General features: G+C 33.9%; 2 protein-coding genes across 2 annotated transcripts; one reads left to right on the top strand and one right to left on the bottom strand.

Moving 5' to 3' along the window:
• Positions 1–5246: 5246 nt before the first annotated feature.
• Positions 5247–8714, top strand: LOC111992556 (uncharacterized). The gene is made up of 4 exons (XM_024024438.2): positions 5247–5597; positions 6568–6711; positions 6807–7012; positions 8332–8714. The coding sequence occupies exons 1-4, from the start codon at positions 5350–5352 to the stop codon at positions 8490–8492; spliced, it is 759 nt and encodes a 252-aa protein (XP_023880206.1). The 5' UTR covers positions 5247–5349; the 3' UTR covers positions 8493–8714.
• A 1699-nt stretch (positions 8715–10413) lies between these two features.
• Positions 10414–14342, bottom strand: LOC111992533 (uncharacterized). The gene is made up of 6 exons (XM_024024409.2): positions 14212–14342; positions 14013–14111; positions 12838–12909; positions 12352–12518; positions 11805–11916; positions 10414–10841 (listed from the first exon to the last, which is right to left on the bottom strand). The coding sequence occupies exons 2-6, from the start codon at positions 14052–14054 to the stop codon at positions 10620–10622; spliced, it is 615 nt and encodes a 204-aa protein (XP_023880177.1). The 5' UTR covers positions 14055–14111; positions 14212–14342; the 3' UTR covers positions 10414–10619.
• Positions 14343–14577: the final 235 nt, after the last annotated feature.

Raw genomic sequence — 14577 nt, 5'->3', positions numbered from 1 at the left:
AAAAAAAAAATTAGTTATTTAATTTCTTTTGTAATTATATATTTGATATAGATGTCAAACCTTACAAAGCTTAAATTTGTTGTCATTGACATATTAGGCAATAACTTCTTATCATAGATCGATCCTTGATACTAAGATTCATCTGGAAGCAATGAATCTTGATGAGATCTATGTTGATGGAATAAATCCTGAAGATATTATGGATGGCAATGGAGTATCCTAGAAGGATCGTTCAAAAGCAATAAGTTTTATTTGTTATTATTTACATAAAAACTAAGTACTTTAATATAAAAGACCCCTTTGGAGAATTACAAGTTCTAGAAGAACTTGATCATCCTAAAAGCTCAAAATGACTAAAGTTGCAATAAACTAAAGGTGCAAGTGAGTTAATCTGGCACTTTAAAATCAGCCCACAATTAAAATTATATAATAGAAGACGCATATATCATGTTTCAAATGTGCTCCTGTAGTAGAAATATCGAGTGCATATGTTCATAAAGTGTTATGAACTAATGTTTAATCTTCTAATGGTTGAACAAAATAATGAGTTGTTGCTGAAAACCAATGAACGGTCATGAAAATAAGTGTTATAGGTGTGGAATGGAAGGTTATTGGTCACTTACCTGTCGTACTCCTAAATATTTGGTAAATTTGTACCAAGCCTCCATAAAAGAAAAGGAAAAGGGAATTGAAACGAACTTATAATGATCCTGAAGATCCGATGAATCATCTTCATTTTCTAAATTGAGTGGATATGACTCATCTTGATGTCTCTGATTTCTTTGAAGATGTTGATGGAAAATTTGATAATTTGATTAGTGATGGAAATCTCCATACAAATTAATTGTTTTTGTTATTATATTATTGGTTTGTAATAAGTATGTTTTCTTTGCTATGTTTTATTTACGTTTAAAATAATAAAGTTTAATTTATGTTTTGTATATATAAAGTATCATGGGTCTTACGAGTAAAAAAAAAAAATTAATTCCAAGATGACTAGTGAAGATTTTTGTCTAGCAGTTAATGTAACAACTCATACGATCCTTAAGAATAAGAAATATTTTCAAAGTTTAATATTATGCAAAGTCAATTTCAATACCATATCAAGTTCATTGAACTTAATTGTAAACTCTGGAAGAGTGATTATCATGTTGCCAAAGGGCACAAAATTTTGTATTGATGATGCTTTGTATTCTTCTAAATCAAGCAGAAATTTACTTAGCTTTAAGGATGGTTATCATATTGAAACTAATAACGAAGGCAGTGAAGAATTTCTTTATATTACTTCAATAGTATCGGGCCAGAAGCTCATATTAGAAAAACTGCCTATTTTCTCTTCTGGGTTATATTATACTACAATGAGAACAATTGAAACAAATGTTGCAATACACCAGAAGTGTTTGGACCCAAAGGTTTTTATGCTTTGGCATGATCGTCTAGGTCATCCAGGATCAATAATGATGCGTCGAATTATTGAAAACTCTCACGGACATCCCTTAAAGAACCAGAAGATTCTTTTACCTAGTGATTATCCATGTAGTGCATGTTCTCAAGGTAAATTAATTACCAACCCATCACATTCAAAGATTTTTGTTGAGTGTCCATCTTTCTTAGAAAGAATTCAGGGTGATATATGTGGACCAATACACCCATCTTGTGGTCCATTCAAGTATTTTATGGTTTTAATTGATGCATCAACCAAATGGTCACATGTATGTTTACTTTCTACTAGAAATGTTGCATTTGCTAGGCTTCTTGCTCAAATAATTAGGTTGCGAGCACAATTTTCTGATTATTCAATTAGGAAAATTCGTTTAGATAATGCTAGTGAATTCACATCTTAAGCTTTTGATGACTATTGCATGTCAATTGGAATTGATGTTGAACATCCTGTTGCCCATACACATACTTAAAATGGTTTAGCTGAATCACTTATCAAGAGACTTCAAATTATTGCTCGACCTTTGCTTATGAAATCAAAATTACCAGTTTCTGCTTGGGGTCATGCTATTTTACATGCTGCATCATTAGTTCGTATTAGGCCAACTGCTTATTATAAATTTTCATCATTGCAACTTGTACTTAGCCAACAACTAAATATTTTTCACTTGCGCACATTTGGTTGTGCTGTATATGTACCTATTACACCCCCACAACGCACCAAGTTGGGTCCTCAACATAGACTTGGAATTTATACGAGTTTTGATTTTCCATCTATCATTAGATATCTTGAATCTCTAACTTGTGATGTTTTTAAGGCACATTTTGAGGATTGTCATTTTAATAAAACAATCTTCCCACCATTAGGGGGAGAAAAGTCGTTGCCTAAAGCACGATGTGAGATTACTTGGAATGTTTCGACACTATCTCATCTTGATCCTCGTACAAATTAATGTGAACTGGAAGTTCAAAGGATTATTCATTTGCAAGGAATTGCAAATCAATTACCGAATGTATTCGCCGACAATAAGAAAATAGTGAAATCTCACATTCCAGCTGCTAATACTCCAGCACGGATTGAAGTCCCTGTAGGACAATCAGTTAATACAGCAGCAAATGAATCAAAGCCACACCTGAAGCGTGGAAGACCTATCGGTGTTAAAGATAAAATTCCCCGGAAGAGAAAAACACAAGAAAAACAAGTTGCAGCCTATAAAGAGGCTATACCCAGAAAACAGGTCACAGAAATAATTGATCTATCCAAAACTATGAACAAAAATCTCCTGAAAATAAACATCTTGAAGAGTTATCCCCTGAAGAGGATCAGGTACCAGAAAATAACGAGATCTCGATACATTATGTACATACAGGAGAAATATGGGATAGAAATAAAATTGTTGTCACAACATATTTTCATATAAAGTTGCCCTTGATATTACCAGAAGTAATGATAATGAATATGAACCAAAACCGTTGATGAATGTCAACGTAGAAATGATTGGCCAATGTGGAAAGAGGCATTCAAGCAGAATTAAATTCACTAAGTAAACGTGAAGTTTTTGGACCTGTAGTCCGAACACCTAAAGGTGTAATGCCTGTTGGATACAAATGGGTATTTGTACGTAAACGAAATGAGAAAAATGAAATTATAAGGTACAAAGCGCGACTTGTAGCACAAGTTTCTCGCAGAGACCTGTATTGATTATGAAGAAACATATGCTCCTGTAATGGATGCAATTACATTCAATTTTTGATTAGTTTGGTAGCAAAAGAAAATTTGGATATGCGATTAATGGATGTTGTTACAGCATATCTGTATGGATCATTAGATAATGATATCTACATGAAAATCCCTGAAGGATATAAAATGCCTAAACATATAATCCTACATCCCGAAGTATGTATTCTATCAAGCTACAAAGATCCTTATATGGGTTAAAGCAATCCGGACGCATGTGGTATAATCGCCTCAGTGAATATCTTTTGAAAGAAGGATTTGAGAATAATCCAATTTGTCCATGTGTTTTTATCAAAAAATCAGAATCTGGATTTGCTATTGTTGCAGTATATGTTGATGATTTAAATCTTGTAGGGACTCCAGAAGAGTTAACAAAAACAGCAAATTGTTTAAAGAATGAATTTGAGATGAAAGATCTTGGTAAGACAAAATTTTGTCTTGGCCTACAAATTGAACATCTTCCAAATGGAATTCTTGTTCATCAATCAACATACACAGAAAAAGTCCTGAAGCAATTTTACATGGATAAAGCTCATCCTTTGAGCACTCCAATGGTGGGTCGGTCACTTGATGTCAAGAAAGATTCGTTTCGACCACAAGAAGATGATGAAGAAACTCTTGGTCCTGAAGTACCATATCTTAGTGCAATTGGTGCTTTGATGTATCTTGCAAATTACACACGACCTGATATAGCATTTGCAGTTAACTTACTAGCAAGGTATAGTTTTGCACCAACTTGAAGACATTGGAATGGAATTAAACATATTTTACGTTATCTTCGTGGGACTACTGATTTGAGATTATTTTATCCAAATAGATCAAAACCACAATTAGTTGGATATGCTGATGCAAGTTATCTTTCTGATCCACACAAAGGCCAATCACAAACAGGATATTTATTTACTTATGGAAATACTGCTATTTCATGGAGATCTGTTAAGCAAACAATTTCTGCTACTTCCTCAAATCATGCAGAGATTATTGCAATTCATGAAGCGAGTTGTGAATGTATTTGGTTGAGATCGGTAATTCAACATATTCGTGAGAACTGTGGATTATCATCAATCATAAAAAGTCCAACGATATTATACGAAGATAATACCGCTTGTATCACTCAAATTAGGGGAGGAAATATCAAGGGTGATAGAAACAAGCATATTGCACCAAAATTCTTTTATACACATGAGCTTCAGAAGAGTGGCGATATTGATGTCAAGCAGATACGATCATGTGATAATTTGGCCGATATGTTCACTAAGCCATTACCAACTGCGAATTTTAAGAAGATGGTGCACAACATTGGTATGCGTCGACTTAAGGATATTCGATATACTCATAAGGGGGAGTAAAGTTACTAAAAGATATACAAGAATATTATACTCTTTTTCCTTAGCCAAAATTTTTTCCTACAGGGTTTTTATTTGGCAAGGTTTTAACGAGGCATATTCTTAGAAAGTGGTCATCCAAGGGAGAGTGTTAGAAATAAAGTCTGATTGGAATGTGTAAAGTTTGGGCAATGAAAAGGTTATTTGGAATGTGTAAAGGCTGAAATGTGTAAAGCCTATAAGGGAAATAAATGTCCATGATTGTACTCATCATTACAATCTTATCCCATAAACTCTACAAGCATTCTAAGGTCCTATATATATGTGAGATTTCTTTACTGTTATTGTACATATCTAAGAGAGATCAAAAGAATTGTGGATGACTACTTGAATATAAGGGTTTATCATTTTCTTGTTCCTTTTACTTTGTTTTATTTCCATCATTTTATAACAGTTTTGTTTTTTAACTTAAATTTTTATAATTTTATTTTGGTCTTCATATTTTTAAATTATTTGTTTTGGCCTTTATCATCATTTCACTTGCCAAAAACACAATTTTTTTAAAGCTAATAGTGCAGTACATTAATCATTTAAGTGTTTTTTGCAAGTAAGATTCCAGCACGAACCAAAAATGAAAAATAGGTTTAAAAATGTGAGGACCAAAATGAAATTATAAATATTTGAGTAGGAATTGTGTAGAGAAAAGGGTATAATTGCCATTGGATTTTTGATACAGTGAAAGTTGTCTTCGTTGTTCTGGGAAAAAATTAAAAGGAAACGAGACACACACACAGAGGGAGAGAGGGAATTGTGTAGAGAAAAGTGAGTAGTGAGAGGTGAGCAACAATGGGGGATTATCACTTTGTGTACAAGGATTTAGAGGGTGCGTCGACGCAGTGGGACGATATTCAACGAAAGCTCGGGAATTTACCTCCAAAACCACCGGCTTTCAAGCCCCCATCATTCACTCCTGCCCCAGATGAATCCTCTGCTCCAAAAGACAAGTCTTGGATCGATAACAAAACCGAGGATGAGCTCGAGGACCTCCAGGACGACCCAGATCTCGACGACGATCGATTCCTCGAAGACTACAGGTAATAAATTCTGTATTTTTATTAACACCCTTTTGTTAAAAAGTGTAGGAAAATGAAATACAGATTGGAAATTTGAAAAGTTTCAGCTTTATTTTTATAGAACCTCAACTGGGTGGTGTTTTTTGTTTTATGTTAAAGTTGTATCAGTTGTTTAATCATACAGGTGGTGCATTGATATGGGATTTTTTTAGTTCAATCATACATGGGATGTTTAGATTTTTAGTTTTACTTCAAAGGTAAATTATATAAAATCATATTCATGATGTGGGTATATGATATCTAATCATCTCCTGAAAGCAAAACATGGGATGATCAGAGTTAAGACTTTGGAGTGTAATGTAATTTCTCTTGATCAAAAGAGAATCAAACGGATATGAAATACAATATCTTTTGCCTGGTCCTGGGATTAACTCAATTATGAATATCTTAACCAAGTGTAGGATAATAAAAAGATCTCAGTCCTTATCAACCAGGCAATACTCAATTAATGATTTGTTCTTCTTAAACAGCAAGGATTGTAATGCACCACTATTATTAAACTAAGGCCAGGCTTGAGCCTTAGTCAATCTTCTCTTAAATCTTGACATACAACTTGTAATGGGCAGAGTCCATAGATGCTGACTTTTTTTTTTTTTTTTTTTTTTTTTTTTTTTTTTTTTTTTTTTTCCTATTGATAAAATTTATGGATGGATTTGAGCTTTAGTAATTTGTAGATTTGAAATGACTGGGGGTAAGACGTTATTTTAAATCGAGTATTACCAAGTGTTTTTGTTTGAGCAAAATCTCCAATGCTCACATCATCAAAGTGTTGTTTTAATTTATATCAAGCAATTTGTACTTGCAATTGTTCTTCAAATCCCTCAACTTCATATCCTTAAATCCAATTGCAACCCTTGTGAAATTCAGGGTCTTTGTTGGGTTTATTTTTTTTATTTTTTATAAAATATATTGGATGGTGTTTGCTAATTAGGAAAAAGAGGTTGGCTGAGATGAGGGAAGCAGCTAAGGTTGCAAAGTTTGGATCGGTGATTCCAATTACAGGATCAGATTTTGTGCGAGAGGTTTCACAAGCTCCATCTGATGTTTGGGTTGTTGTGATCCTCTACAAAGAAGGGTACTTTATGAGAGATCTTAATACCAAACTTAGTTTCTTTATGAGGATTGTAGTTATGTTTGTTATGTTGATGTTTTTTTGGAATTTTCTGATAGAATCCCGGAATGTACACTGCTAATGCGATGTTTGGAAGAGTTGGCAACGAAATACCCGGCAACAAAATTTGTTAAGATAATATCTACAGACTGCATTCCTAACTACCCTGATCGTAATCTTCCAACGTTGTTAGTGTACAACAATGGTGCAGTGAAAGCAAATCATGTGGGCATTCATAGTTTTGGCAGGAGATGCACTCCTGAAGGTATGTTATATTTAAGCACGCCTCATATTGTCATTAGCTTATGTATTACCTTGCTGCTTCTCTTAATCAATTGCTATTCTTTAATATGAGATTGTTTCATCTCTTTGCGGATAATCAGTCTGTGATGACTCCCAAAATTGAGGTCAATCACGTATTATGAATATGTAAAATGTCTTGGTGAAAGAAATTCAACCCAAATGAACGACAAGTTGGGTACTTATGCTTTTTTTGGAAGACAAACTAAGCTTGAATTTATGTTATCTCTAGACATGATATTAGTTGACATTTACTGTAGTAAACTGGAAATTAACTCTTCTTTTATGGGCATTTTTAGTATGATCTTTGAGGTTAGTTTGCTATGCACAAACAGCAGTGCTTATAATATTGTACTTAAGACTTACTTTTGTGAACTTCAAATGGTGGATTATTTAGTGTTTTTTTAAATACGTTTTGGCCCTAAGGGGAGGGGAGATTATCTTATAAAGCGTTTCCATGGAGCCACTCTCTAACAGCACGTGGGATCTACACATCTGTGCTCCCACATGCTGTGAGAGGATGGTTCATGGAGCGGCTCCATGAGATACCTCCTCCTAGGGGAGGAAGGAGGAGAGAATGGTGGATAATTTAAATGAACTTCATGTATCATGTATGGGACTATTTAGTACCACTCATCTTACTTTCTTGTTCTTGAAATATGTATTGCAGAAGAGAAAATTTTGTGAACCTTTTATCTTTTTTTACAAGTAGAAAAATTTGTGAACCTTATCCTGGAAATTGTAGTTGGAAGTCAAGTATTAACATTGTCAGTTGAACTTTATGTAAGGTAGTAGATGTTGGTACTTAAAAATTTAGGCTGCATCATTGGATGTTTTGTCTGGGAGGTTTTTTTTTTTTTAAAATTTTTTTTTCCCAAGTCCTGGACCCCAATTTTTTATTTTTTATTTTTATATTATTATTCTTTTAAAAAAGTTGGGAAGATTTGAATCTAAGACACCTCACACCACCCCCCCCACCTTTTGGCACTTGAGCAGAGGCATCATGGCTGTATCCAGAATGTCGGTTTCCTATACAATTAGGTGGATTTTATATCGTTGAGTTGGTGTTCTTGCCTTGTGTCTCTTGGCCTGATATCTGATTTGGAATTATTAAATTGGAGAATACTTTTCCTGAACCTTTTCTTTTCTCAGCCTTATATTATGATACCCAATTACTATGCTCTTTGGCTTGTTATATTGTAATCCTGCTGGCTTGTTACAAGTATTCTGATGAAACTCTTAGTATTTTTATTATTAAATATTTCTGTGTTCACTTGAAATTAGGTGTTGCATTAGTTCTTTGCAATTCAGATCCTGTACTTAATGATGGCCTAAGTGGGAGTGATCCGTCAAGTAAAGCTGTGATTGATGGAGTTCGCAGGAGTTTCTTAGAGAAAGTTGTGAAAGCGCATGAAGATGATGATGATGGATTTTCAAGTGATTAAATTTTTACTTTCTTTCAGGTTTAGCAGAAAAAGTTGTATTCAATGAAGATGAAGCAATGTTTGCTTAGTTGGTTTTGTTGTTTGGCTGCTTGCACACCTTGTCTGGTTTTCTCATCATCGGTGAAACTAGGATGGCTGATCCTGATGTATGACATTGTGTAACTTATGCATCTCATGGCATTAATGTATTATGTTCAATCTTAGATTTGAAAGTTTTGTTGATGAATTTGTATCATGCCAGTTGCGGACATTATACATGATTCAGCAGTAAATGTGATAAATTAATATGGAATCGTGACACGCCTTGTACCAAATGATTAACTTTAAACATGTATACCACTTTTTTTTTTTTTTACCAAACTCAAAAACAAGGGCAAACAATTTGGCAAAATGTTCACAATAATATAGAAGACAAAATTTAACTTGGTAGATTGCGAAATATGTCTACCACTCTGGTTAAAAATGTATCAGGGAGGGAGGTTAACAATCTGTGAGGAAAGGTTGATAATGCGACCTCACATTGATGATGATGATGATGATGGGTGTTGGCCTCTTGGGTCATTAAGCTCTGTATCGGCATTTGGGCGATTTTTGTTGGTTTGTTTCTATTCTGACTTGGCGATTTGCTTATTATAAACATGAACCCTTTGTATCTGAATTTAAACCTACAACCCGTTGAAACCTCCTAACATCTTAGGCCTTCTCCTGCATTATGTTTATGACATTGTGCAAATAAAATGGAAGACACAATATAGGAACTAACATCTTAGGCCTTCTCCTGCATGATGTTTATGACATTGTGCAAATAAAATGGAAGACACAATATAGGAAATTTGGGCTCAGTCTCTGCCACATTGAAATCTAATTGGTATTTTGATTTGATGATAAAGAGCAATTACCAAGAGTGAACGTCATTGTCCATAGGTTGAAAATTATCATACCTTGGCATGGGTTGTTGTGATTAGTATATAGTAAATAACAAAATTTAGGTATAGTAACCTTAGGTTATTTTTTAGGTTGCATTCTTAAGATTCAGCCATGTGGCTACTTAATTAAAAAATACACTTCTATCCCATGAAAAAAAAATCAACGTGACAGAATCTTAAGATAGGAACCTAAAAAACAACACTTAAGTATTGTAACTAAGTCTTGCCCTAAAGTAAATATGAATATTAGTGATAGATTTAATGAAAGTGATTTTTTTAATAACCACAATAAGTCATGAATGACATAGGGATAAGATCCTCTCTCATTGAATCTTTTATCTTATTTTTTATAATTTGATAGTTACAAAGGAAAGGCAATATAAATCTTGGACATCTTCGTTGAAAACAATAGAAGGTGTCAATTGAGTTGTCTTTTATTGAATTTTCTAATTTTTATTTAAATGCAACACGTGGCATTTAAAATTCAAATAAATGCCACTAATCTCACATCGGGCTAATAATTAGAAGAAATTAGAAGATTTAATAAGAAATGATCCTTTCTTGCTTTTATTTGTATAGTTTTTAACAACAAAGTCTTAATTCCAAAATTTGGGATTGACTTTTCTGTATAGTTTTACCAGACTAATAAAATGAACTAAAGAAAATCTTTATTAAGAAAGAGAGATGAATTTGGTATGAATTAGGCTGGCACTATTGTAAAATTGAAAAAAAACAAAAGAAAAAGAAATGGCGACACTTGCTCAATCTAATAGATGGTCATTACCGTTCGGCATGAACCTTTTTTTGAATTTAGTTTTGATATGCATTGCTCTTTGTTTTGTAGTCTTTCTTTTCACAACTTGTAGTTGTAGCTCTTTTATCTAAATGAAACAAATGCAAATTTTATGCATGCGCAAGCTCAAGGCATAAGTATGCGTTTTTAGACGCTGCCTGAAAGATCCTGCACTCTGCCTAAGAAGTTTCAATAGACAATATCAAGGGCAATTGATCACTGTTTTCCTTTGCTCAAGGTTTTGACACCTCAATACAAACATTTAATTAGAATTCTGACAAATTCATAAACCAAACATATTCGACTGTCCTTCCAGGTAAGAGCTGATCCATGCGCACATTTATGGTGGATGCATAAACGATAAGAAATTGCCACCTCCCAGAAAGGTGAACAAACTACAACTACTCTTTATGCTTTCACTTCTTCTTTAACTACTCTCCTTTTACCTTTCACTGTCTCATTAGCAGTCTGTTTTTGCAGCTCCTCTTTTTTCTGAGCTCGAATCATTGCTCGCCTTGCACGGGGACGCATTTCACGTACTCTTCGAGGAGGCATTATGTATGGTTCAAGGGGCCTGTCACCAAAGGGGTGCTCACTGTCAGCAAATATCCTCAACTTTCGATCTCTATCCTGCATCCACAATGAGCTAAAGTGTAAGATTATTTGATTCCAAAGGCTAATGCTTCTAGTAAAAAAATCACACAAAACCGAAATAGATTAGGTGCCAAGTAAAACTCAGAAGGACTTTTAATTTTTTTTTTTGGTAAAGAAACTATGGTGTGATCATTGTAACAAACCAGTTGCATGGAAGGAAAAGCACATGAATTAACATTTTAAAATTACAGCGACTTTATTTGTTCTACATTCCCTGTTGTCCTGTCAAAATAATCCAAGTGATATCTAATCCAAAGAACAAATTAGCCCGACTCTATAACTGAAAAGCAGCAACAAGCAAATAATCTCAATTGCCAAAAGTAGTCTTGGATTGGGTCTAAAGCCAACAGTCAGCTCTCAATTTTCCAAGGACAAATCAAATCATGCCCCGCAATCAATTAAACCATTACTCATATAACATATCTGAGATTCATGAGACTGGCAACACAACTTTTGGCCTTGAATGAGCGTCATGTCCACATAAAAGGAGAACAAAGTTTATTGAGAGACAAAACTATAAAGATAACTAATGATTTGTTGGTCAACAGCAAAATAGTCAAACTTTTGGGGACCATATTTTTAAAGGATTCACAAAGCTTGTTGAGATATAGATGATGATAACCAAGGTGATCTACATGTTATGGATGCAGACCTATAATTTTTCAAGCCATTTTCTTCCCCTCAATACTAGCACATCAAATTGCTTCTACTAATTTATTTGAATTAGAGTAATGATATACTTTATTGTTTTTATATAATTTAATAGCTCTTTCAGGCATCATAGCACATGAGAGTTATACTTGTAGGTTGAATAATGATAGTGTAGATTTCCTACAACTGAAGATGTCATTAATTGACTGCTCAAAGATTCAAGGTCATGCAAACCAGCTAGATAAAGAAGAGCATCTGAGAGGGCGTAGCCTCAAATTCAAAACTCACATCACGCAATTTGTTTCTTGGAAGCATGCGTAATACAGCTTTTCGGATGACTTCTGTTGGATCTTTAGCCATCTGGTCCTTTAAACTCCTTTCCTTGAGGTGGCCCACATACCTACAGGGCACATAAGTTTGATGTCAACATCAAAATGCATAAAAATGGCACATATTAGGAGGCAATGGCAGCTGCATGAATAGTTCTCTTTTCTACATAGATGTACTTTAGAAATGCGTCTACTTTGTTTCAAGTGGCACTTAAAGGGAAGTAAACCTTTTATTCTCACCACTGATCATCAACAGGCCTTTTTAATATATTTTTAAAAACTAAATCTTTAGACATTTTCTTTAGGCTATGTTGAACAAGTAAATACAAAATGTCTAGATTTGAACTTCACTGTTGGAATTAGGTTATCTACATTGTGATGAGAAAGTTGTGCACTCAACATATACAAAAACCAAACAAGACTTAAATCATTTTATTTTCATTCATTCCCCCAACTTTCCAATCATTCCTACAGTTCACAATCCAAGAATAAAGAGCAGCACTTGCCCAGTATGCCAGCGATAAAACTTGTTTGTAAGTTTTCTCCCGGTGACAGAAATATCCTTTGCATTAAGCACGATGCACATATCCCCATCATCACGATTTGGAGCATACGTTGGCTTATCCTTTCCTTGAATCACAGTAGATATTTGAGATGCTAATCTGCCAAGGACCTACAGAAAAATGTACATTACTATAATCATCTGTAAACTTCTTCAAGTGGATAAATTGGAAATATGAATAATTGAACAAAATTTACATTAACAAGCCAGCCACTACAGCAGATACAATCTGCCTCATTTCATTATAATTCACTGATCAACTAGGGTACATCTTTTCCCAAAATGGAGTAGAAAGAACAGCATCATTGAAATTTGAAGAATAAAATTTATTTTAGTTTTCATCCAAGCCAACTGGGATGCATAAAGATCTTATAACTTTATAATTTACCAGAATTAGTGGCATAAGGAGAAAATGATGGTATATGCAAACCTGGTCTTTGGCATCAAATACCCTCCATCGCAGACCATCCAGGTTTATGCGTCTCAGCCCAGCAAGTGCTTTCTGCAAGGATATTGAGTCATTGGCTCTGTTATTGATTTGTCATCTTAGTTAAACATTAATCAGCAAGTTACAGACTCAGGGCATGAAATATAAATTGAAAATTTTGAAATGTTTTATTGAGATTAAGTACCATTTACCATAAAGCATATTGTATGGAGCTTAACACAGATGTATATGAATCTAAATTCCCTATGGCATTCCCATAATACATAAAGATGACTTTAGGCAGGCCACTCAGTGTGTGATATCAAAAAATATGTTTAAGAACCTCGTAATGCATGCCACTACAATCCATTACATAGATTTCACAATTGAGAACTTCAGAACATAAAGAATCATAATTCCCCTTAAAAGGAAGTTTTGGCAACCTGTACGTAAACAAGAAGGTGATCGTTGAACTTTATTGTATCAATGTAAAGCCATTTGATATTTAGTTTCTTGTGAAAAATATAAGTTAAATTTTATTTTTAATTGCCCATAGAACCAAATTAGGCTAATATTTTGCTTTCAGGCACTACACTGCCCAAAATATAAGCAATACATAACATGCTGTAAATATTAAGATCATCAATCTAATTGATGTCAACCAGAGAAAAAAGTATACTTTTCTTGGGTTTTACCTATTAATGGATCTTGCTAGAATGCTAACTAATAAAACCTACACTACACCACTTAATTGTGGCAACCAAAAAAAAACCCAATAACAAATCCCAAAAGAAAAAAAAAAAAAAAAACTATCCATGATTTAAAAAATATGCATATAGTCTACTAGACAGTAGAAGTCATATATCTATCTTGATACAATTCAAAAACAGGCAATTCAAAGATTCAAGACCTCTGAAATGCAAGTTAGCAGCACTTTCAACAGTAAAGAAGAAATGGGTAGTGATAATACAGCACAAAAACTCCAAGACTTAACCATAAAAGCCCATAACAGCTAAAACAAGTCATTCAGTACATTTCACAAACACGTGGAGTGCTTCAGTAACACCCTACTCCAAGCTGTGAAAATCAGTTTCGGGTTTTAAAAAAAAAAAATTTAACAGAGAATTTTTCACAATGAATGAAATCTATAAACTTTGAAACATAAAAGAGAAAATTGCCTTGACGTTGCCATTGAAAGAGCTAGCTGCTTGGCTTGCCATTTCTCTTGTGTCTTTTCTTTTCTTTGAATCTCCTTCTTCACAGGTAAATCATTCAACCTTGAAAATTCAATTCAAGTTTAAGACTAAGTAAATTGAAAAGTTAAAAGCTTGTTAATTCAAAGCAAAATATATAAAATGGAAAGGACAAATTTTCGACCTGTAAAACCCTGAAGAGAGAGAGAGACAGAGTAGGGTTTGGCAAAGAAAGAGAGAGTGAGTTGAGCTCTGATCCAGTGCAATTCTCTGTCTCTCTTGGGAGGGCTTGATGCCGTTGCATCTTCAGATAATCAAGGATGATTAAATCGGACTGACTCTGCACTATTGGGCTCTGAAAATACACTGTATCATAGAGCCCAAGCCTATTGACTACGGAGCAAATTTTGGCTTTTAAAAAAAAATTATTTATTTATTTTTTTTGGTGAGATAGGTAAAAAAAAAAAAGGGGAAAACCATAAACAATAGCATTAATATTGAGCTATCAATTGAATCCTGCGAATTCTACATAGTAAGTTATGATTGAAGC

Source organism: Quercus suber, unplaced genomic scaffold (genome assembly GCF_002906115.3).
Source record: "Quercus suber isolate HL8 unplaced genomic scaffold, Cork oak 2.0 scaffold_45, whole genome shotgun sequence".
Lineage (NCBI taxonomy): Eukaryota > Viridiplantae > Streptophyta > Magnoliopsida > Fagales > Fagaceae > Quercus > Quercus suber.
The sequence above is the reverse complement of the archived record's forward strand: the minus strand, read 5'-3'. Positions and strand labels throughout refer to the sequence as shown.

Bases quoted from the DNA above. Each gene is read 5' to 3' on its own strand.
- LOC111992556 (XM_024024438.2), top strand. From the start codon at position 5,350: ATGGGGGATTATCACTTTGTGTACAAGGATTTAGAGGGTGCGTCGACG. The intron at 6,712-6,806 runs GTACTTTATGAG...ATTTTCTGATAG, and splicing joins GTGATCCTCTACAAAGAAGG to AATCCCGGAATGTACACTGC. The intron at 7,013-8,331 runs GTATGTTATATT...ACTTGAAATTAG, and splicing joins CAGGAGATGCACTCCTGAAG to GTGTTGCATTAGTTCTTTGC.
- LOC111992533 (XM_024024409.2), bottom strand. From the start codon at position 14,054: ATGGCAAGCCAAGCAGCTAGCTCTTTCAATGGCAACGTCAAG. The intron at 12,910-14,012 runs GCAATTTTCTCT...ATATCCTTGCAG, and splicing joins CTTTCAATGGCAACGTCAAG to AAAGCACTTGCTGGGCTGAG. The intron at 10,842-11,804 runs GTGAGTTTTGAA...TTGTGGATGCAG, and splicing joins CAAGAAACAAATTGCGTGAT to GATAGAGATCGAAAGTTGAG.